Below are 25,398 nucleotides of genomic sequence, written 5' to 3'. Positions count from 1 at the left end.
AGCAAAGTCCTTTAACAATATAACACAAGAATCGAATAATTTGATATCACTAATTTTCACAATTTTCACTTTAAGGCAATATTGATCAAATTTTAATTAATTTATAATCGAGTATTATTAAGTAATATCTGTACTGTTTTAATTTATATTAAGCACTATCTGTGCTATCTCTTAATTTATATTATATTAACTAATATCTGTCTAATATAAATAGAATTATTAATATCTATTTTGTTACTTCATGTTTGGAAAAAAGGTCATCGATTATTACTTATCCGAATATTTAGAGATAACTCTGATTAACGAACTTCATTTGACTTAATTGGTAATTATTTTATTCAGTGGTATCTGTATTATTTTATTATCATTAACAGAATTATATTAATTCTTTTGTTTAATATGTGAAAAAATAGACAAATAGATTCAATATTAATTCTGCTAATAGGATTAATCGCTGAACTAAAATTCGATTCAAATGTTGTCTTACATTTATTTCCACTAATATAGATTAAGTTTAATTACAGTTTAATTTATTCTTTATCTTTTTCTAATGTTTAGAAAAAGATAAAAAGTAAGTTAAATAAATTATAGTTAATGGACATTAAATAAATTAATCTAAATTGGTAGAAATGAACATTAGAATGTTAAACGTTCGAATTATCGTTCCTTTGGATCTTTCTGATACATGTACCCCTCCATTGTTTCCATTGTCAATGAGGGTTATATGTATCAGAAAGATTAAAAGTATATATATCGACGGATAGACCGAGTTCTGCATTTAAATCCGCTTTACGTGAGTCATAGCTCCCTCATTATCGATTTGGAAACGGCTTCACCTGAATTAGCTTAATCGGCAATTAATTCACCCAGCAAATTCGAATCTTCGTTCCTTTGGATCTTTCTGATAAATATGTACCCCTCGTTGACAATGGAAACAACGGAAATGTGTCCATTGTCAACGAGGGGTACATAGATCAAAAAAATCAAAAGGAACGATGATTCGAGTTTGCTGGGTGAATTAATTGCCGATTAAGCTAATTCAGGTGAAGCCGTTTTCAAATTGATAATGAGCTATGATGAAAGAGGATTTAGATGCAGAGCTCGGTCTATCCGTCGATACGTATCGCTCCGGGCGAGGAGGTGAACGCGGCGGGCGGTGCACATCGCATGCCTCCTTCATTTTCCACGGCGGTTCTTCCTGCCGAAGAGGTGCGTGCAACGAGAGAGATCCGGATACATACACTGTAAACAAATGTGAAAAATTTCTTAAATAATGTATGCAAAAATTACCTATATATAATTTATAGTGGAAATATATAAAATTATGTGTTCTTACAAAAACTAGGACTTTTATATCTAATCGTGTAAATATACCTTCATGTTAAATGGAAAATTTATAAAATGTATGCATATTTTTGTAACAATATAACATAATGATAATGTAGCATCTCTCTCACACACACACACACACACACAATCATATTTACATTTTTATATTTGTACACTTCGATAACATGGCTTAAGAAAAATTGTATGTAATTAATTGACGAATTAATACTTAAATATTTCTATAAACTTAAGAATTCATTAGAATAATTTTTTTTTTTTCAAATTCTTTAGTTACTACAAAGAAGAATAATTTTACTTGTAAGTTGATAGTGGTTTTACTTCAAGTATATCTAAATATACACCTTTGCGATAGTGAACTTTGAAATTATCCGGCCACTGTAATTGCTGTAACTTTTACAATGTATATACGACTATCCGTTACGACAGTCCATTTTTCCTGCGGGGGGGGGAGGGAGGCGAGCTGGGCAGGGCTCGCATTTCCCGCCGTTGGGAAGAATGGAAGATCAATAATCGTAATCGCCCTTACCGACTTTCGCGCGCGGCAATGGCAGCCACTCATTCGATCTCCTTCCCGACGCTTCTTCTCTCGACGCTTCTCCCACGGCGCGGTGATGTTTCTGCCATCGTTCGATCGGCTTTAGAGATCTCTCTCTTCGTTCGATCTACCTCTCGCTTGCGCTCGCGGCTGTCCGGATCGCACGTCTCTCTCGCTCTCGCATGGCGCGCGCGCGCGGACGGATGTATGTATACACTCATAGCGCTTCTTCCGCCATTGAGGATGCAGCGCTGCAGTCCGCTGTACGCGCCCGCCATTGAGGACGACCGCCATTATAGATTCCGTTGTGTGTGACCGAGTCCGTTGGCCGATTGCGACTTCTCACTCGGAAAAACTCCGTCGCGTTTTCGACGTTATACGCTCCGATCGTGCACTTGCCGCAAATTCGAAAAAGGAGAGCGCGGGACACGGATAGATAGAGCTGGCTGAAGCGTGGGAAGGTGGGAAAAGGGATACTTCGGAGTAGAACAGATAGATCGACGAGAGCGGCACAGCGAACACCCACGGCTGGAAAGGGCGCACGATGAAAACGTACAGCAGGAAAAAGGGTGACAGCCCAAGCAACGTGATCATCCATGTCAACGAGCTATGCCGGCTCTGCCTGGCGAAGGAAGAGGAGATGGTGCCGATTTACGACGATGAGACTGTGCCAATGCCGCTGCGGATACTCTCCTGCGTCAATATCGAGGTGGGTCGAGGTGAGGAGAGGAAAGAAAAAGATACGCGTGAATTCCACGACGCAAATCACCGTCGCGAAAAACGTCGTCGTCGTCACCGTCGTAGTCGTCACCGTTGTCGGCACGATCGATTCGCATCGGGTGATAATAATCAGCGGCCGGAGGAGCCATTCATTGAAAAATAGGAATCTAGTTTATCTCTCTGCGCACGGCGTCCTCTCGCATATTATCTCCCCTCTTTGCCGCGTGTGTGGCGAATACATGACACGCACACATTCACGCGCGGCGCACGGTAACAGCGGTAAGGCTGTAGCTACGTCACATGCATGTGTACGCGTGCGCGCGCGAATGACGTTGTACGGGCGATCGATGTTGCGCGCGGTCGCGAATTCGCAAGTACCGGCTTTACCGAGTTATCGACGTACTTATGCGACACGATAGATAGCGGTGCGTCTTTTACGCGCGCTACTGCCTCATTACAGAGACCTAGAACCGGCACGGCGGAGGCACTCCTGTTTACTCTACGGATTTATAGAGATCTGTAATGTTAGTACGCGTCGGACGTGTAGCGTCCCGATGTAATTCGCAGCTGAGTTTCTTTGAGAAATCGCAGCTTTTTGAAACGCGCCATCCTCTTCGAATGGCGACTTCTCTCTATGGCACATGAACTCCGAAAGATGCTCGAGCTTTCCGCGTTCTGATCCGAAACGTTCGACTATGTTAGAGAAAGGCAAGATAAATTTTGTTAGATTTTGATTGTTACTAAATTCTTTGAAGTGGAATCTCATGTTAATTATATTGATAAAATATGTACTATATTTTTTAAGTATCAGTTTAGTTCCATCCATTTATCTTATTAAGCTTCAATATAATTAAAGTTGATGAAACTGAAGACCTTGATATCAATATTTTAGGTTTTTGAGCAGGATGGCCTGCCTAACATGATATGTCATCCCTGCAAATATCAGTTGGAGAAATCCTATCAATTCAGAAAAAAATGTCAGGCTGCAGACTCCAAACTTAGAAAGCATATGAAGTTGATACAACAGTTGACTGGACAGGACGAAGAAGGCGAGAATCAGGATAGCAGTAGGGACGAGTCTCAAGAATCCACGGGAAAGTCCAAGCAAGTTAAGCAGCTGCTAGCTGATCTAGTTTCAACGAAAGGCAACAGTGGTCAGACAGATGGAGATCCTATCGAGGTGACAGAGGAGGAACTCGTTGGTGGCTATATCCTGGGTGTGTTACTGACAAGGAGTTTATTTCATTGTATTATAGTCATAATTAGAATTGAAATTTTATTAGAAAAGATTGCTTAATCTTCATTTTAGAAACTTATATTTAAAATTTATTACTCTGGTAGAAAGTAACATTGAGAAATTATTATAAATATTTAGTTCATATATATGTACCGTTTTTAATTGATATGCAGGAATGACTTCTGAAAATCCGGAGATGGAGGAAAATATCTCAGAGGATCCGGAGAACATTACGCTGGTACCTGCTGAGGAACGAATGGCGAAGGCACGCTGTACGATAAGGACATCGCGTATCAAACAAGAGCAGGAGTCCGATGACGAGACGGAAGAGATACAGCGAGGAATAGGAAATGAACACAAGAATGTTTACATGATGGAGGTCACCAGTGACAATCCTAATGAGCCTGATTCATTGAAGTTACAGCCCTTGGGTGATACAATCGGTAAAGAATTCTACAATATTTTATTACAGATATCTTATCTGTAATAAAAGTAAGAAATGACGAGAATACGACAGTTATGTAAAAGGCAAATGTATATTGCAGTTGATGCTAATCCAGAATTGAAGGTGTTTAAATGCGACAAATGCCCGAAAGCGTTCACCCGGAGAATAATGTTGAAGAGTCATCAGTCAGTACATTCTACACAGAGAGGATTTACGTGTCAGGCATGCGAAAAATGGTTTCCGACAAGATCTGCGTTAGTAAGACACGAGCGTACACATACAGGTTGGTATTTGTTGTTTTGTGCATATTAATTATGAATACATACATATAAACTAAATATTTGTAGACATTTTTCTCATTATTATTTCTTCCTAAAGATGTTGATTTCAGCTTATCTGGCTAGCTAGCTCGCTGAAATTGTCTCGGACAATTTGCCTATTAAGAAAAAGATCTGCCATTTCACATTTATGATATTAAAAATTTTAATCACAATCGTAAAAAATCTAACTTCTTTTTGAACAAATTGTTTCTTTTCAATACAAGTCACATAGTATTGGTTTATGAATTAATTCGTTGAAAAATGCATAACTATTAAATTTATTATAGGAATATAACATTAATACAATTAATGTTATCTTTATTTATATTGCAGGTGAGAAACCATTTGGTTGCAACATCTGTCACCGTGCTTTCGCTCAGAAAGAGATTTTGTTCCGGCACTTAATGACACATTCTGGCCAAAAACCGTTTCAATGCCAACATTGCGATAAGAGCTTCACGCAGCGAGAAGCGCTTAAAGTACACATGCGTCGGCATCAGAAATTGAATCCGAATGATATTCAATTGCATCATTGTCAACTTTGTCCAAAAGCGTTTTGTCACGCGTCGGGTCTCAGCAGGCACTTGGTTACGCACACTGGTAGAACGTACAAGTGCGTTGAGTGCGAGAAGACATTTACAGATAAGAGTTCACTGCTAAGACACAGTCGTATCCATGCGCCCAAGAAACTCATAGCAAATTGAGCAATATTTGTTCAGTTTGTTGTGATTTTCCTGGGATCTAGTGGATATGAAAAATTCTTTCAAATTTTTGATCTGTGTCGGAATTAGACCTGCAGTGAATTGTCTATATTAGCGAGAAAAATTTCCAATCTAGATTTTTGAAGAGTTTTTTGTGTTTATTTCATTGAGATGGGCTTAATTGTGTAATCTTATATGTAATTCATACATTTAATGTTAAGGAACATTTAACGTATATTTATTTTGGTCACTTTTGTATAAATATTAGCAAATCTTATTTAAGAAACTTATTTAAGAAACTATGCAAACAATGCATTTGTATGTACACGAAATGGAATCTAAAATGTAAAAATTCAAAAATTCAAAACAAAAAATATTAAAAATTTTAAAAATGCAAGTAAAATATACAAAAAAGTATTGAAACATCTTGATTACTTCATTGCTATTTATACAAGAATGATTAAAATAAACTCAATATTAGTTTTAAGTTCCGAACATTTTTTTATTCAATTGATATTTTTGTATGCATAAAGGAATTATAATTCCGTATCATTTTTTAATACTAAGTGCAATTTGAATGAAGCATATGCAACATAATAAAAACGTCAGCTAAATATAGAATAATAACAACATTGATTGCATTAATATAATTTAGCTTTCCCCTTTTAGGCAGCAATTATATTCTTATATTATAATTTTTATATTCAATATATCATAAATGATTATGTATCATGTATTCTTTCCGATGTAAGTTTATTATTATCTATAATTGATGTATATAGTTCTAAATACAAAGCTATCTTAATGGAATTATTTAAGTGCACATAAATGCTATTCTATTGTGATTATTATCCTTATTACCTGGCTTCCTAAAACCTATTGTATGCTATGTATAGTTATTTATAGGGGGAAATATTTTATTGAATACATTTATTAAGATAGGAAAGGATTCTTTGCCTAAGGATGACCAATGCGGAGTAGTTTATAAAATTAATTGCTTAAACTGTGAATCGTCTTATGTTGGCCAAACCAAAAGGAAATTAAAAACTCGGATTAAAGAACATAAGGCCGATATAAGAAAACCTTCTTCCGAAATTTTTGTGGTTTCACGTCACCGTATGAATGAGATGCATGAATTAGATTGGGATAATATAAGAATTTTAGATATAGAACAATCTTTAGCGAAAAGAAGAATTTCGGAAATGATACATATAAAAAGACAAACAAGTGGTATCAATAAGCAAAGTGACACGGAAGGTTTGCCTGAGGTTTATTTTCCTCTTCTAAAGAAGGATGTCTCTTTCCGTTAATAAACAATTCTAGAACTTTCTAAAAATTTTTGACTCAGATATATTAGGTGTTGGAATTAATTCGTAGCGTTTTACAAGTGATGGGAAGTACTTTCATTAATGTATTTTTAATGCTCATGTGAAATAAATAACATTCTTTCATTAAAAAACGCTACGAATTAATTCCAACACCTAATATAAATAGCGGTAAAATATATGATAGAACAAATAACAACACATAATGTCACGACAAAATTCTAACTGTAAAAGAAATACTCGAGATTCATCGTTTAGTTTTTTTGCTGTAAAACAGGTAATGATTCTATTTCTTTATATTCCGACTAGAAGATTTTAATATATACAATTTTATTTAGAATCTGGAAATTCTTGTTCTACACTTTTCTTGATATGACAATTGACGGTGTAACATTACTGTATGAAGCATCTTCACATATAAAAGAACATGTTTATTTAATTACAACTCTCGACTGTTGAAGTTAATGTCAACTAGATGTAACTCTGCGTTTTAAGAATATTATTGAATTACTGAAGATGGCCAGATTGTGGCTGAAACGTTTAATGTTTTAATTAATGTAATAATAATTAAATATCATAAACTATAACTTGTGCTGTGGTTTTTTATGCTCTTATTTTTTATATGTGGAAATATTTTAAAATAAGATAATTACTTGACATATAAAAGGAGAAAAATATTATAAAATCTTATGTACAATAGAAATAAGTTGCACTGACGAGTCTATTGTGTACGCTTTATTTAAATCTATTTTATTGGATACGCTATGGTACTCTACTGTAAAAGTATCGCTATAATGTAACAAAATGTGCGGCAACAGGTGACATACAAGAGCTATTTGATTATTCGGATTATTTTACGTGTTAACATTTCGTTATACTGTAGTGACCGTGCAAATGCATATAAAAATGACTTGCTATATTCGCGAACTATATAGCCAGTCGCAGCGTCTTGTGCGACAGAGCTCATGCCATTTGTCGGGAAAAACATTCACAGAAATGCAATATTAGTGTTAAATGCAAATTATGTGTTGTAAATTCTAGGAAGATCGAGGATAATGTTTATCTATGTAATGGTGCGGTAATACACAAAACGACAAAGAATGCTTTTTATTAAAAAATCCGTTTTATTGTGTTTTTTTTTTCATGATCTGTGCACTATTACATATTGCCGATATCATTTTCACGCAAATCGCACACATCAATTCTGCCAGAAGATGATTAATATTTTTACAAGGGTTTTTTTAAATTTTTGTCTGCTATTAAAATCCGACAATGTCGGACAATATACCAAAGAATAATGAAAAATTCTACAACAGTTTCGAGCTCCGTCACACGGTCTGTGCTGGACCTCTACCGAGATTAGATTTTCAATTTTGCATCTTTTTATAATATCTGCTGCAATTGTTCTATTTAGTTAAAACAATAGCAAAGGGGGAAATGACCGTATATTCCATGGAGCTATTAAATACATTGCATAGTTACGAATATTCGCGTGTATCTATACTATAAAATGATGTGAAATCTAATTTTATTACGAAGCTATAGACTCTCTAATCTGATGATTTTTAAATACTCTAAGATATTTAATAATGATTCTACTCTAATTGATAATGTATTTAATTATGTTGTAACTATCTTTCGTAAAACTCATGAACGTGACGCGTTCATGATGTGCAACGTCATTTCCTTCTTTGCTACACATACATCAAGGATACATTATCAATTTACACTTCTTTTTCTTCCTCAACGATTAATAATTCTAATGAAGATACGTACACGAAAGATCGATCGTGTCATTAATGAAATAAAATACTTTACATAAATCAATGGTATGTGATTTATGCATTCTGATTAAAAAATTAGCTTTATGTCTATTTTTACCAATGTAAATTAACTTTAACTTACACTGGTAAAAATGAACATTAATCAAGTCGGAGTATCGAACTTTCATGTACGTGCGAGGGACTAATACAGCTAAAAATCTACAAGACCTGCAGTTACATTCCCGAATCTGAAAACACATATCGATATGCGCTTTATACATTTTTTTTAAGATGAAAATTTTTATCTAATACAAGTTTCTTTTTTTCTTACTTATTTGCAAGTAAATAGCATCAGCATGTAATCAGCTGTTACCAGACTGACAAGAAAACACAGGAAGGTATCTATCTCTTCCGATTTTAATCAGCTTTTAATATGTTATAGTCTAGACTAAAATAAGAAACATATATATTTTTATATGCATTTTGAAGGGATGAAACACTGATGAAATCGGCTCTATAAAAAATCAAAAAAATTTTTTGATAAAAGTTGTGTGTGAATGATCTGTAGTATTTTATAACGGTAAATTTTTAACAGTTTTGATATTCGCTTTGAAAAAAATGATCTATCTAAAAAAAAAGCGTTCCATTACATAAAAATGAGTATAATCATGTATAAAAAAAACACGTTTTTATTATAATCATGTATAAAAAAAACACGTCTTTTATTTTAGTCTGAACTATACAAATTAAAATTCGTTAAAATCAGAGGGACACTTCTCTGTGTTTTCTTGTGAATCATTCACATCAGTTTAAGAAAGAAATTTTTGAACATCTAAACATGAAAATGCGCTTTATAATATAGGCTCAGTTCGCTCTTTTCGTAACGCTTTTTTCATAATGCGATGTAATGTATTGGATTGGGTGTAATATACTGGATTATAAACGATATTTGTACTATGCCTGTCGTCACATATATAATGCGGTATTCCATGGCAAAAAAAACTAGAAAGAGAATTGCCCATACTTAGTCCTCTCTATTGCTAAGTATTGGCATAATCGATGGCCTCGATAATGGCTGCGGCACGGAGATCGAAGTATATCGCGGACGAAATTCTTTTCTTTTACTTAAAATGCGATTTTTTTCTCCGAGAAAAAGATAGAGAGGGAGATAGAATTAGAGAATGAGAAACAGATTCTATCAAATACCTAAAACCGAAAAACGCCAAAATCAATTTAAAATCCATCCTCTCATCAATCAAAGACCAGTTTTTTTGGTTGCTCCCATGTAAAACCGTCTCGTCCAAAGTGACCATATGTACTGGTTTGTTGATAAATAGGATTGCGAAGATTCAACTCTCTAAAGAAGATAATATAATTAATTTATCTTCTTAATTTATTATTAATGAATTATCATTATAATACATCATGTAAACAAAATAATATTTATTATTATTATAACAATTTGTAATAAAAGTATTAAAACTTACAAAAAGAAGAGCATTTTATAAGGATTAACTTTATAAATTGACTAGAAGATATTAACGATAATTTAATTTTTAAGAGAACCTGGAAATTCTTGTTCTACATAATTTGCAATATGATAATATTTATATATGATAATTGGCGTTGCAATCACGTTTTATGATGTACAAAATGAAAGAATACGTTTATACATATTTATATTGTGGACGGCTGAATTTAATGTCAGATTTATGTCAATTCTGCGTTTTACTGATATTTATTATTTTACTGAAGATGGCCAGATTGTGGCCGAAACGTCTAAAAAAAATTTTTTTTATTAATGTAATGATATAATAAATATCAAACAATATCTTATGCTGTGGTTTTATTCTTTTTGTAAGTTTTGATTTATAATCATATTTGTTATAATTATAAAAGTATTAAAATTACAAGAAAAATTAATTATACATACTTGACGATTTTTCCGGGTCGCAAATCGAAATTCTTGTGCACTATATCTAAGAGCTCGTTTTGTGAACGCGTGGATGTGCCATAATCGAAAACCGTGATAGACAATGGTTCCGCTACTCCAATAGCATAAGAAACCTGACACAAATAATTCCAAATTTTCTATGTAATACAAAGTTATGGAATTTCACATTATAAAAGTTATAGACATTTGTTTAATTTATTGTAATAAAATCTTGATGCTTATAAATTTTTTCTTACTTGTACAAGACATCGTCTGCAAAGACCAGCCTTGACCAAGGATTTGGCAACCCATCTTGCAGCATATGCAGCTGATCTATCCACTTTCGTAAAATCTTTACCAGAAAACGCACCACCACCATGCGCTCCCCAACCGCCATACGTATCTACGATGATCTTTCGACCAGTAAGACCAGCGTCACTCTGAAATTTGTAATAAGAGTGTATCAGAAAGAGAGAACATAACTTATAAAACATAATGCATATTTTTATTTAAGATTGATTAATATTTGCATTGTCATGTAATAATTTAAAATATATACGTTTTATATATAATTGTATATTAATTTTTTAAATTAAAACATTGCAAAATATATATTTGAAGGATTATTCTCAGTTTAATTTTTAATATCATAGCATTCAAAAGTAGCAAATATACAAAATGCATCATCGAATAATCATCTGTCTATAAATTTCATTTTTTGATACTTTAATGATACCTGTGGTCCACCAATAATGAAAAGCCCGCAAGGATTCACATGGAAGACTGTTCTTTCATCTAAATATCTCGCTGGAATCACTTCTTTGATGACTTTCTCCATAACCGCCTTACGTAACTCATCTAGACCAATTTTTTCACTATGTTGCAATGACACGACAACAGTATGGACTCTTATAGGTACGCAGGTTCCGTGATCCATGATGTATTCACAGGTTACCTATCGCATAATTACATACATTTTATGTATAATTTTACACTAATTTTTTAAATTATTAATGTATTGTAAACACATATATTTGATGGATTATTCTCAGTTTAAATTTTAACATCATGGCATTCGTGAGTAGCAAATACTTTATAAAATTCATCTTCGAATAATCGTCATTGTCTATAAATTTCATTTAATGATTAGATTGAAATTCTCCTAAAAATTTCTTAAATTCCGGTAAATATTTCTCTGTTTGTTTATCATATTAGATTTAAACTCTACGCTTTATTAAGATAAATATATATAGATATATAAAAATCAAACCTGTGTTTTTGAATCTGGACGAGCCCACCACAGTTCGCCACTTCGTCTTAGCTCGGCAATTTTCTGATTCAATTTATGCGCCAACACGACCGTCAGTGGCATACATTCATCGGTTTCATCAGTTGCGTATCCAAACATTAGACCCTGATGGAAGAATTTTAATGATTCCACCTAATTTTAATGATTCCAACTAAAATTTATGAGATGTAAGCTTCACAAGCAAAATATTGTACATATAATTTTATATATAGATTAGTTATTTGAAATTATGTGCTGTCAAAATATAAAAGTAAATATATTTTTGTGCGTGAAATAAAAGAAAGTTTAAATAAAAATAGAAAAGCTTTTATAAAGAGTAAATTATTGCATAATATTAATATACATGTGATGCTATACAGAACTGTAAAAAAGCAAGTAATAAAGCAATAAAAAATAATGCAATAAAGAATGCCACACACAGAACAGAACATGTAAATATGATAGAAGGGATATTGTCATTAATAATTACAGTAAAAAATCTATTTACAAAATGTTTACATCTCACACCATTAATAACACAACCAACCAATTTAATTACATAACAAATTCGATTAGGATTATAAGCCAGATCAATTTTATTTGACAATAAATTACATTCTCAACTACAAAATACAATAGAATCATACTGAAATGATTATTCTATGGGATTATTAGAGATCTATAATAGTGTAAAACGTATAAATGTTTTCAAATCTACATAAACTTTCATGCACAAACAATTCTATACACTCAATCAATTTCACACTTCCTATATTCTAGATCCAGCTACAGAATTCATAACAGAATCATTCGTATAGTAGTGCATTTAGACTACTATGAGTAATGCAGCAATATAATGCAGCAATGCTGAAAGACACTCAATATATCAAATACCACTTCCACCTTTACAATGAAGAAATAAGAAACAGGCTAGTGAGATACAAGTGAAGTAAAGAAGAAGTGATGTTACTAGTACTGTAAAGAATGTACTTAGTAGCGCAGGAGGCAAACGGTCAAAGAGAAGAAAACAGGAAACAAAGAGAAAAGATAAATTCAACGATGGAAATGCTAATTGACCTGATCTCCTGCTCCCACTTCTTCGTCGCTACGGTTTTCATGAACGCCTGCCGCGATATTTGGTGACTGAGCGTCGAGTACCAACAGAACATTGCACAGCTTGTAGTCAAAACCTGCAGAAATCAACTATGTAAGATAAAGATATTCACTGCTGTTAATACATCAACATTCTTCTTTCATGAGATTCCGCCATTTCGATGTATTGGGCTTTTATCATACTGCATTGATCCTGGCTTGATTAAAATGGCTAATATGATGGCTGAATGTACGAGTTCAGACAAACTTCTCAAAATATCGAATAAATTTCAGTTCTTTGAAATACTAATTCTTCTGTCTGGTACATGTTATACTTATTTATAGATTAAACAATGAACTTATTATACATAATGAATAATGTTATATGCGTGTATCTGAACATATTACAGACAGCCTTACTTCCTATAAACATGATAAGTAATATCGGCACTTTGTTGGAATCACATTCCAGTGCTTTAAGTAATTCATCTTCGAGATATTTCTGTTAAATTAGAAATTTCCTGCACGATTGACGCAGCATTGCGAAGAATTTTTCATAAAAATATGTTATAATATTATCTTACAACAATAGTGCTTACAAATACTTATACGAGTGCTTGCATTATCACACACGTAGATGTAACACACGCTTGTGACACACAGAATAGCAAAACAGATTTTGAGGCAATCTTTCCAGGAAGAGAGAGAGGGGAGAATAAGAAATAAGAACATTGAATTATTTTTTACTGTTCTGTGGCATGGACTAAGAATGGGTTACCTGATCACCTGCACCCACGTCCGTCTCTTGTCTGTCCATATGGACACCATCCGCGATATTCGGTGATTGCTGTTCGATCGCCACCAAAAGGTTCAATGTACGCCAATCGAATCCTGCCACGATATGCTTACGTTACACAGTCTTTACTCATCTCCTTGCATGATCTTTTTTTTTTGTTCGAAAGATAATGAGCAGAATACAGATTATCCGATCGATCGAGGCATGGATCCAAATCAAATATGTGTATACACAAAAAATCTTTATGTTTGTCTTAATATTATATTTCAGTACAAAAGAAACAAAAATTATAAACAATGTCTACAACTTGAATCTTTTGTGCCATGATTCGATTGTGTTGTCGTAACGATTCGATAAGGAAGAATCATATGAAACGGATTTTATGAGGACGAGGGAGTTGGCTATTTATTCAGCCACAAAGTATGCATGTGTTACATTATAATCATCTTAACACATGCATACTCTGTGGCTGAATAGCTCCGTCGTCCTCATAAAATCCACCTCATACGATTTTCCCTTATCGAATCGTTATGACAACACGATCGAATCATGACACAAAAGATTCAAGTTGTAGACATTATAATTTTTGTTTCTTTATTAAAATAATAATATCAAGACAAATAAAGATTCTTTGTGTATACATATATTTGACTTGGATCCTCCATGCCTCAATCGATTGGATAATCTGTATTCTATTCATTATCTTTCGGACAAAAAAAAAGATCATGCAAGGAGATGAGCAAAGATTGGCTATTTATTCGGCCACAGAGAGATGAAAATGATCAAATTTTACAGTAATTTATTCGGTAAATTAGTCAGTAATTTTTGGAAACTGATAAAATGATAATTTTAAAAAAATAAAAATAAAATAATTTGATGTAGAAGCATTTAGTCTTTAGTTACTAAATTCAAAATGTTTCATTTATTCATATTTTCATTTTAATATTATATTATATATTGGTATACAATATAATATATTGTATATCAATATGTAATATTAACCTATCGTTGACATACTTGTGATGCGAATCATCCACAAATTATTTTAACTCTGAAACTCAATTTTCTTTTATTTTGTAGAACAAAAATACAATATTTATGAAACAACAATCTTTGTTTTTTCAATTCCCAAAATAGCACATAGGTACATAGTCTAAACTAAAGAAACTTCAAATAAATTTTTTTATCAGGATTTTGAAAAAATGTAACAGTACAGTATCTTAAGCTATTTTGTATATATTTTAATCTTTTTATTTGTATTTTTATATTTTTTACTTTACAATTAAAATAAATTTATAAAACTTTCATTTATTTGCTTGCTATTTTAGCAACTAGACTGTTAAAGTTTTTATTAAAGTAAAAGCAAAGACACAATTATACATAAAAAATAAAATAATATTTCTGTAATTGCACTACTGCCGGAATATCTAAATAGAAATATAGAATAATCTTAAATAATTCAATAAAAAGCTAAATTTCAAAATATAAAACAAGGTATTATGTAAAAAAAAATACTGAAATTTTCAATCTGTATCGCTTTTTATTTTTTGGTCACTGTATCAAATCTCTAAGGAACCATATATTGAAAACGGATTTTAGCACCGATTAGATTTTACGTTTAGATTTAATGAACCTATTATTATTGTCTATTGTCCTATTATTATTATTTTATATTATGCATTAATGTGAAAAACATAAATAAAACCAATTTGTGCATAAAACTATAAAAAAACAACAAATTTTAAAAATTACCAATAAATTACCATTTTACCGTAATTTTACCGTAAGTAATTGTTAAATTGAATTTGACGGTAATTTTACATCTCTAGCCACAGAGCATGCATGTGTTACATGAATATAATGTAAATTGAAATCTTTACACTCCTGACGAAACTCGTTTCGTTGGGAGTATAGATTTCAATTTTTCTCGCGCAAACATTGACATCCAACAAAGTGTCAAAAACAATCAGGAAAAGTGAAAGACGTGCATCACTAAAATTAAGGGCAAATAGAATGCAAATATTGCTTCGACTAGATGTTGTACCTTTTGAGGAATCATCATAGCCGATGTGTTTTACTGTATCACGAACAATCTTCTGATAATCCACTACAGCCTTTGATGTAATCTCTCCGCACAATAATATCATCCCAGTTTTTGTTACGGTTTCTGTGATAAATAAAAATTTTGATAATTGTACATTATATATTTAATGTGCAGAATAGTGACTTAAGTGATTTAAAAGACATTAAATAAAATATTAAGACAACCACAATATATTTGGAAAAATTTTTTTCTTTTTCAAAAGTTAATTTTGATTAATTTAATAATATATATTGTGAATGTAATATAATTAGAAGTCAAAAGTTTCGACCTAAAACTAGTTCGGGGCCGAACAAACTAATTTATAAATAGATACATATTCAAGTGCTTGAAGAAATCAGCATGTCTTGGCGTAACTTACCGCATGCTACTTTAGCGTCGGGATCTTGTTTCAGGTGTGCATCCAAAATGGCGTCGCTTATTTGATCACACATTTTATCTGAAAACATAAAATATATAAATCTACTAATTCAGATGAATTATTTAAAAAAAAAAACCATTAAGCTGGGTTGTTCCACCTTTCGATAAACTTCAGCTCACTGTCTTACTCTCTTATTCTCTTATGTTCTTACTCTTTTGTTTATCCAATAAATAAATTACCTCATAGTTTGTCTAAAGATGGAACAAGCCCTTAGAAAATTAGGAAATTCTACATAAGAATTAAAATCTTATTAAAAAACTTTATTATACGAATGCAATAAATAACAGAAAAAAGTGAATTCGAATGAGTATTTTCTTTCATTTTTTATTTATTTATTCAAATATTAGATATATTTACCGGACACACTAATCACAATGATAATAAAAGGCATATTGTTTGATTTGCATGTTTGGACAAAAATAGAAAATATATAATAGGAGCTCTTATTCTTCGCAACCTTAAAGTGACCCTATCCTTACATCATTCCATTCTATTCAAATGTAAAAAAAAATTTGTATGCAACATGTGAAGTATACAGAATATAAAATAAGATTCACATAAAAAATATTATTTAAAGGAATAATGGTTAATTTTTCTTTTGTCTGTATTATAATATAAGACAAACGGTGAATCGTTAATCCAAGATTAGTTCACCTAAATTGCTCATGTGACTCGTGAACTTTCTTTCTTTATCTTTGATATAATTAGAGCTATGATGTAGGAAAAAAAATAAGTTAATAATCTGCAAAGATAATTAGCAACACGAACAAAAAAATAAATTACTATTTTTCGAAATAATTAAGTTAAAAATAGTTGATGTGGTTAAAAGATATAAAAATTAAGATTACTTTAAAACCTTAAAAAATAAATTACAATACATTTAAAACTAGAGTATAAACACATGCAGAAATGCAATTTTATTATAATTATTTCAGATTGGATATTACAAAGAAAGAAGTTTACATAAGCAATTGATAAATGCAACATAAATTATCATTAACATAGACATATTTTTTTTTAATAAAATTATTTTAGAAGAATTTTAATAAAGCAGATCTACAGAACACTACATTTTCGTTAATTTGACAGAATAAAGTAAATTTTTTGATGTCTTACAAGATTATTTTTTATCAAATTGAAAGATTTCAATTATCCTTGTAGTTAGTTACAGAAGTCATTTTGTTTGATTTTGACCTGTTTTTCATATCCAAAATAAGGTAGTTGGCCCAGAAATCAGGGTACCAATAATCGCTAAGTTCATTAAAGACATATTTTAATGCTTTCTGTTGATCATGAGGCTTGCTGATATTTTTATTGGTTCCAAGGAAATATTTACAATGTTATATTATAAAACTCATAAAACTCATAAATATATGAATTCACTATTGATTAAATCGAATATGTGCAGCAAATGAGCCTATGATTTCGATCAAATGCTTCATTGTGAAGTTAAGAGACACTGTTTGACATCTCGCGTGACTCTGGAGTATTGGCAACTTGCATGAGGTAAATTGAGCTTCTTCGAGTTATAAATCGAGATCGCATTTTACGCACACTATCATAAATTATTGTTTCATACAAATTTCATAATTTTTTTTACGTGACAAGCTGATTTACCGAAGCACATATCGCCATATCTGTTGATTACTGGAACTAGATGGGCCGAAAAATATTCTTGTAAATCGAATAATGTATCCAAAATCTAAATAAAAAAATTAGATCCGTAATTGTTATTATCTAGACATTCTACGGACTAGTAATCGTCATAAGCATAGTCGAGTTAATAAATAGATACGCAAACAAATAAAGGATATCGATCACTAGTACATTTAGAACAGAGCATTATTTAAATAAAAACTAATTTTACAATTCTTTTCTGTTGAAACAACTGTTAATATTTATTGAAAATTTGTAATAATGATAATTCTGAAAAAAAAAGATATAAAAAATTATAAAAAAATATATATTATATATATATATATATATATTAGGTCATTTAAAAAGTATCCGTTTTTTGTTCAATTTTTGAATGAAAATACCGCGGATACTTTTTAAATGACCCAATATATATATATATATATATATATATATATATATATATATAAAATATCATATATATTACATATGTATTATATATTTTATAAAAAATTATTCTAAATTCATTTATGAAATTATGTCTACTCTATTATATGTGTAAAATATTCTACATATAAATATGAATATATTATACATATATATGTATAATAAATATACTGTGTACAATTATATGTATATAAGATATTTTTGCATATAATTATAATATTTTATTTAATATATGAAATGATTTTTACTTTGTTCAACCTTGGGAAGTGATATCTGATAGATACTATGTCTAATGCAACATTACATTAGATTATTAACGATTGTTATCATAAAGATTAGGACGTATTAGTATATCAGATTATTAAATAAAAAATAAATATTGAATATTGTGACTCACGTTTTTAATATATCGATAAAAGTAGTGTTTGCGTTGTATGTGAAAAATATTTTATAATATGATCATATTTTACAATATGATTAATATCGACTCAACAAAAACTTAAAACGATTAAATAATTTCTGTCTACTTCATGCTTTGATCTTGCATATATTACAGATAAGCATTACAACAGTAGTTACAAATAAAATTATTATTATAGTTATTTATTAAGACAGAGTATCGCGATTGTAAGCATCAGTCTCTCATGGACTTTAAAGTCGGTTCTTGAACATTCTAGCTAAGGTATGGAAAGTCAAAATAAAGAATAAAGAAACATAAACAACATAGAGACATCAATCATCAGAGAAGTCTGCTTCTATGTTGCTTAGTCATAGCTTCTCTCTCATTTTCCATCTTTCTTTCTGCCAAAGGATAAAATACAATGTCTATAATTGAGTTCTATTTTATGTTGACGTTTTTAGACTTGGAATTTAGATAATCAATATATTAACGATATTAAATCGATCCCGAAAGAAGAAACATCAACAAACATCAGAGTATCTTCTTGACCATACTGTAGTTGTTGATGTTTCTTTTTTTGGGATCGATTAACTTTGATCAATCAATAATATATTTATTGTCTAAATTCCAAGTACAAAAACGTCAACATAAGATAGAACTCAATTGTAGACATTTTATTTTGTCCTTGAGCAGAAAGAAAGATGAGATGGGGAGAGAGAGAGAGAGAGAGAGAGAGAGAGAGAAACGAAGCTATGATTAAACAATATAGAAACATATCCCTCTATGATTGTTTAAAAAAATATGGAACAAAGTATATTTTGATTGTAAGCTCGCTTCAAAAAGAATTCTTTTAGACAGCAGAATTATTTTATACACATCATTTTAGTAATATTACAACAACGCACTGCAACATTCCATTAATATTGCAGTAACATTGCAAACATTACTGCAAGTTTCTAGATCTCGCTCCATGTAATAATATCCTGTTATGCTTTCTGTATTAGAAATGAAATGAATAATCATTTTTTGTAATAATTTTTGGAAAATAATATACATTTTTTGGAGAACAATAGAAAATTCAACAGCAAGATTTAAATCTAATGTCTGTTTTCTGTGCTTGAACTAGTATACATTCTTGGAACTTAAATACGATAAGATACGTTATATATTGGGTCATCTAAAAAGTATCCGCAGTACTTTGTCACTAGATATATGACCATCAACACACATCTAGTGACAAAAAACCACGGATACTTTTTAGATGACCCAATATTTGATAAAAGCGAGAAAGAGAGTTTTAGTGCAGCCTAGTGCAGGAACAAAAAATAAATCACTAAATACATGATGTCCAGTGAAATCTGGCTGAAATCAATTCAAGAATAATTCAAGAACATTCCAGATAAAAATCTTGGTTTTTCTAAGATTTATCCATCGATTAATTTTAATTATTAAATTATTAAATTTATTATTAAATTTTCAACGTTTGCGTAATATTATACGATTTGTACTTTTCAAGTTAGTATTCTATATGATGAATGAATTAAAACGCTAACAATATTATTTATTGCTTTATAAATATCAACAGATGCAAAAAGTTCAGCCAAAAAGAACCGGCCTCGTGATTCGCGTCGATCGCACAGCGCGATCAGCGCGAGCACATGGCGGCATTGTACATGGCCAGATTATCATGTCGGCGAGAATGAAGAATGCGGGAGCTTCCCGCCGAAATTTAGGAGAAACGAGGAACTGAGTTTCATTCACTCGGGAATCATGCTTTCTTTTCCAGAACATTGCTATTTTCGATGATAAGCATCACCGGAAGGCATTAAAGAAGATTAGCATTGATCGAGATCTGATCTGAGAAGAGAAAATGAAAAGGGTAGGAAAAAGCGCGGCACACTCCCTCTGGAAAGCGATCCATGGCGGCGTTCACACGGAACGGGATGATGATGATAATACTGAGTCGCGTTCGAAATATCATCTCGGTGTATTCAGATATCGTTTTATCCTTGTTGTTCATTGAATGTTAAACAAGGATAAAACGATATCTGAATGTACTCAGATGATTCTGAATGCAGCCTTGCTGGTAGAAAGGGTGAGAAAATCGCAAGTACAGGAGGACGTAGAACAAGAGAAAGAGAAAGAGAGAGAGAGAGAGAGAGACAGAAGGGAGAAAGATGGAGATCAAAATTTTTTCCGACCGATACAGAATCACTCCGGTAAGGCCCCTCTAATAAAGTGAGATGGTCCTCGGATAACTCACCTGGGTGTCCCTCGCCAACAGATTCCGATGTGAACAAGAACGCAGTGTCCTGTTGCAGCTCAGGCGGCGCGTGGCCATTCGCGTAGCCGTTCATATGGTGTGCGGTCTCCGGCATCTTTCTACGTTTCGGTGTCGTCGCCGCCGTAGTCGCCGCGTCGCCTTGAAGTTGGTATTCGTTACTCAGATTCGTTTTGGGTGTATCGCCCACACCGTTGAGTCTTTTTAATGTAAATGGCCGTCTGCACTGCGGGCGAACGTCTCTCCACGTGCCTTCTCCTTCTCGTTGTCGTCGTTGCCTCTCTGCGTTTACGCGCGCTCTGCTCCAAGTTACCGCGTGGTCGATGTAATGCAATCGCGTTTCTTGCAAGAGATATTATATATTATACTTACTTGTAGTTACTTTCGTCGAGAGCGAGCGACAACGTGCACAACTTGCACGAGAGGAGAAGTGATCGAATCGTGAGAGAACCCGAACTCCACACAGGCACACGGCACACCGCGTAATAATTGCCGAAGCGAACCGAGCGAGCGAAATGAACAGGCGAAGCGATTAGCGAAGCAATGCGCCGCGACGCGTAGCGGAAAGTCGAAGAGACTCTCTGCAGCCTATCGTTCTCTAATTATAACCTCGCTCCGCCTTGCTTACCTCGGTTTACCTCCGGCCGCCTGTCTGAGTTGCGTTCCAAAATTCAACTCTGTCAACTCGAGTATTATTTTATCCTTGTTGGTCATTAAATGTTGAATAAAAATAAAGAATACTCGGAGTTGACAGAGTTAAGTTTTGGAACGCACCCTTGTATGATTGATCGGTATTCAGTCACGTGACGCTACCATACGCGCGAAATTTGAATTGAATGGAGTCCCGTCGTGTGTGTTTCGACAATTGTTACTCGTCCTCGTTCGCTCTCGTCAACTCTACTCCTACAAAAACGAAACGCGCGTTGTAAAATGAGATTTTAAGAGGTGAAACTTAGGATCTATTCTTAGCTTTTAATGATATCCTTGTATTATTTTTGCGTAGTTCTTTTTACTACTCACAAAACTTGCAATGATAACGATATCATTTACAGTCATTATTTTAAGAATTATAGAATAGAATTCTCAGAGGCAGAGTCTGACGACTGAGATTTCGAATGATTGGGGATTTCAATTATATTCAATTGTAAAATTGGATAATTGTATTGAAAATTGTTTCTCTCGCGAGAGGAACAATTTCCAAAAATGTTAAATTTTTCTCTCTTTTTTAAAAAGATACATTTTTTTGATAAGTTTTAGCGGAGAACGGATGTAGATTGATACGCAATTTCAGCAAGATAAATTTATTTATATACAAGTTCATTATAATTTTACATTTTTGCACATATATGTATATATATATATATATACATACACACACACATATATATATATATATATATATATATATATATAAAATATTTTATTTATTGCCAAATATTTTGACAATCCCAAAAAATGAATATATAGAGGAAAACTCCCTATTAGACTAATAAAATAGGCGCTTAATATGAGATAGTGGCGTTTCTGCTAAACTAATTAATAAAAACGTTATTAATTTGTTTCATCATGAATTCATTCCTCTTAGATTGAAAACTATTTAGTGTTAGGAAAATTCATTATTAGATCATGCCTGTAGTCGTTGTAAAAAGATTTTAGAATTTGAATGTCTTCAAGTTTCATAAGCTTAAATCTTGTTTATTATTTAATAAAAAAAAGTAAATATTTGGCAATAAATTCTTCATGTAGTGATAAAGTAAAGTCGTAATAAAGAAAAATATAACGGAATATGTTGAATTGCTTATTATAACACAAAAGTTAGATTTGATGATTATGAAATCATAAGGCGTGGAAATCGTAATATAAGATACCCGTAATATGAGAGGATATTTCTAATATAAAATACTCTATTTCCGTTCCTGTGTCATAGTGAAAATCATTGTTGAAGTATGAATGTTATTGTACAATAATAAAATTCATTGTTTTTTGCTTGCCACTGTTGCTAGATTGTTATACATAAAGAGAATATGAGAAATGCATTAACAAACATTTTTATGCAAATATTTATTAACCGCTGTGGTTATTTGCATTGAAAGCTCTATCCAATATTTTAAGAACATTTTTAAACAATTATTTGTTTGTCTCTTACATTGATTTTTTTATAATCGCGAATAAATTTATTTCTAGTTATGTTATGATTTAATTTAGTTTTCACAATTTCAATTACCGAAAGATTATTAGAATTATTGCAATTTTTTTTTACTTATAAATGAAGTATTGATACTTTTAAATATGGTCTCCTAATTTTCGAGTGTGAAATATTAATTAATATTTCATAATATTAATATTAGGTGTTGGAATTAATTCGTAGCGTTTTACAAGTGATGGGAAGTACTTTCATTAATGTATTTTTTAATGCTTATGTGAAATAAATAACATTCTTTCATTAAAAACGCTACGAATTAATTCCAACACCTAATATTATATAATAATATTAATTTATTAAAATTTAAACTTTATTGAAACATATAATATGTATCTAATCTAAGCTTGAAGGACACTATGATAAATTTACGATTTATTTTGATATACTATAACGTTTCTGTTGATTTATCAACATGACACTATGATCTTTACGATGAATAATCACTTTTAGGATTTGCCCATCATACTTTATACTCGGAAACGTTATCGAAGTTTTTAACATTGCATCATTGCATATGGAGTGATCTCGAAAATTAAAAAAAATAAAAAGTAATCGCTGTATCTGCATAATCCTCATGTTTAACATAAATTGTAAAACTCTGTGTTCTTAATGCTAGAATCAGTTGTTCCGAGATATCGGAATGATTTTTAGTATTGTGAACAAAGCTGAAATGTTTCCAATCCAGAATTTTATTCCTACAACCAAGTGTATCAAAATAAGATAAAAAAACCAAATAGAAATCATTTCAGAAATAATCATAACGATTATTCGATACATTTTTGATGATGATTTTGTAATCATAATTAAATTATAATGATATCATAAGACGTTATCATATTGTCATTTGATTCTTAAAAATGAACTTATAAATGACAAATTGTAAGATCGTGATGATATCCTTCCGATATTATAATGACTTCTGTGTTCTACTTGGGGGAATTCTTGACATGACAGTGATGTTTAAGTAATTTTTTTTAAATTACTTAAAAACCATCGTTATGTTAAGAATTTTAATTGATCTTTTATTAAAAAGCAAGTTAGTTAAAAATCATTATTATGTCAAAAACTTCATTAAACAATTTTCATCAAAAATGTACCGAAAGATATTATGATTTTTGGTAAAATAACTTCTACCTGACATCATTTTGATTTTATTATAATTTTGTGTTTTATCTGGCGGGTATTATTATTGTTGTAATGTATAAATAGAAATTAACAATTCGGCCTAGATACTTATTGATAATACTGGTCAAGTGTTTACCACGTGATTCTAAGTTGCTATCTTTGAGTCCCAACTTGAGAAATGCTGAATTCCGCGTCTTTTGTAACGTCGTCGCGTTTTTTTGACACAGCCGGATATCTAATTCGCACAGGACATAAGAAGAATAAAGTTTGCCACAAAGTTGTAATACTCGAGCATATTCGAGAAGAGACAAACGTTATCGTCACTCGATAGAATTACACTATGCGAGAATGTGCAAACTAGCTAGACTTTTATATATTATCGTTTAGCGAATCGAAAAACTCTTAGAGTGGGATCGGTAAACTCGCAACTGTATTAGAATGCTCGAATGACATCAGTTCGCAGCAAATTGCACAAGTGTTTATGGTCTTATTTGTTTTCTTGGAGCGATGGAAATATAATTTAAAATCTATATAGTGCTGCTATTCTATAACTTTTAACGACAATGTTGACATTATCGTTGCGCAGATATTATAATATGTGGTAAACAAATTGCGTAACGATAATATAACAATACCGATTTATTGTTAAGAGTTATAGAATATAAGGGATCTCATCTTTTTGTTTTTGCAATATAAAGCTGGATGTAAAATTATAGATGAATTTATCTAAATTTGTTTAAAATTATTCAAAATTGCTCAAAATTTGTGATAAGATTGTTGTTGATAAAGAACTATAAAATAAAATATTTGTCAATCAAAAGCAATCTTGAACGTAACAATCTAGGAAACAATCTAGGAAACTTTAAACTAAATTGGATGAAACTAAAAAGATCTGAAGCGAGTATTTTTAAAATTCATAATCTATGAACTGTTAAATTTCGAATTTGGAAGTTTCGAATTAGAAATATATATGATTTGCTTACAGATGCTTACAAATAAGAATTTACGAAGCATCTACAATCTTTGTAAAAACGTAATAATTCAAAAAATAAATTATTCTCAATTGTGAAAAAATTACTTTCAATTATAATAAAGATAAATTCTGTACTTGCAGAAGTATAACCATTCAAAAGTGAGAACTTTAGAACCAGCAATTAAAAAATGTGCAAGCAAGTGAGATATTCAAATTTCCAATTATTTTTTTGTAATAAAATATTATATATACTTTGTTATTGATAATTTTGCTTATGGTAAATCTTGTGTACTTCTTTTTGACAATT

General features: G+C 31.5%; 2 protein-coding genes across 7 annotated transcripts; one reads left to right on the top strand and one right to left on the bottom strand.

Annotated features, from left to right (window-relative positions):
• Positions 1-2,142: 2,142 nt before the first annotated feature.
• On the top strand, positions 2,143-6,118 carry LOC105143068 (uncharacterized). 3 transcript variants are annotated; one of them, XM_011051070.2, is made up of 6 exons: positions 2,456-2,594; positions 3,066-3,313; positions 3,498-3,822; positions 4,016-4,285; positions 4,388-4,570; positions 4,941-6,118. In XM_011051070.2, exons 3-6 carry the CDS (start codon positions 3,525-3,527, stop codon positions 5,309-5,311), a joined length of 1,122 nt encoding a protein of 373 aa, XP_011049372.1. In that variant the 5' UTR covers positions 2,456-2,594; positions 3,066-3,313; positions 3,498-3,524; the 3' UTR covers positions 5,312-6,118. The 3 variants fall into 3 exon arrangements, with proteins under 3 accessions (XP_011049371.1, XP_011049370.1, XP_011049372.1); XM_011051069.2 differs by lacking the exon at positions 3,066-3,313 and having other exon boundaries at positions 2,143-2,604; XM_011051068.2 differs by lacking the exon at positions 3,066-3,313 and having other exon boundaries at positions 2,144-2,594.
• A 1,616-nt stretch (positions 6,119-7,734) lies between these two features.
• Positions 7,735-24,454, bottom strand: Sam-S (S-adenosylmethionine Synthetase). 4 transcript variants are annotated; one of them, XM_011051059.2, is made up of 10 exons: positions 24,255-24,454; positions 20,773-21,132; positions 15,968-16,045; positions 15,550-15,672; positions 12,695-12,807; positions 11,600-11,743; positions 11,066-11,284; positions 10,587-10,769; positions 10,330-10,463; positions 7,735-9,753 (listed from the first exon to the last, which is right to left on the bottom strand). In XM_011051059.2, the coding sequence occupies exons 2-10, from the start codon at positions 20,885-20,887 to the stop codon at positions 9,648-9,650; spliced, it is 1,215 nt and encodes a 404-aa protein (XP_011049361.1). In that variant the 5' UTR covers positions 20,888-21,132; positions 24,255-24,454; the 3' UTR covers positions 7,735-9,647. The 4 variants fall into 4 exon arrangements, with proteins under 4 accessions (XP_011049361.1, XP_087268524.1, XP_011049362.1 ...); XM_087412398.1 differs by lacking the exon at positions 24,255-24,454 and adding an exon at positions 21,163-21,405 and having other exon boundaries at positions 20,773-21,092; XM_011051060.2 differs by lacking the exon at positions 24,255-24,454 and adding an exon at positions 21,163-21,405 and having other exon boundaries at positions 20,773-21,089.
• Positions 24,455-25,398: the final 944 nt, after the last annotated feature.

The sequence above is a fragment of the Acromyrmex echinatior genome, chromosome 13 (genome assembly GCF_024713525.1).
Source record: "Acromyrmex echinatior isolate Ae372 chromosome 13, ASM2471352v2, whole genome shotgun sequence".
Lineage (NCBI taxonomy): Eukaryota > Metazoa > Arthropoda > Insecta > Hymenoptera > Formicidae > Acromyrmex > Acromyrmex echinatior.
This window is presented reverse-complemented; position numbering and strand designations above follow the sequence as displayed.

What these genes read in the sequence shown, in the direction of transcription:
- LOC105143068 (XM_011051068.2), top strand. Translation starts at nt 2,430, where the DNA reads ATGAAAACGTACAGCAGGAAAAAGGGTGACAGCCCAAGCAACGTGATC. An exon ending in GCCCTTGGGTGATACAATCG is followed by an intron (nt 4,286 to 4,387) that starts GTAAAGAATTCT and finishes TGTATATTGCAG; the next exon opens with TTGATGCTAATCCAGAATTG. An exon ending in ACACGAGCGTACACATACAG is followed by an intron (nt 4,571 to 4,940) that starts GTTGGTATTTGT and finishes TTTATATTGCAG; the next exon opens with GTGAGAAACCATTTGGTTGC.
- Sam-S (XM_011051059.2), bottom strand. Translation starts at nt 20,887, where the DNA reads ATGCCGGAGACCGCACACCATATGAACGGCTACGCGAATGGCCACGCG. An exon ending in CGACGCTAAAGTAGCATGCG is followed by an intron (nt 15,673 to 15,967) that starts GTAAGTTACGCC and finishes TATTTATCACAG; the next exon opens with AAACCGTAACAAAAACTGGG. An exon ending in TCATTATTGGTGGACCACAG is followed by an intron (nt 10,770 to 11,065) that starts GTATCATTAAAG and finishes TACAAATTTCAG; the next exon opens with AGTGACGCTGGTCTTACTGG.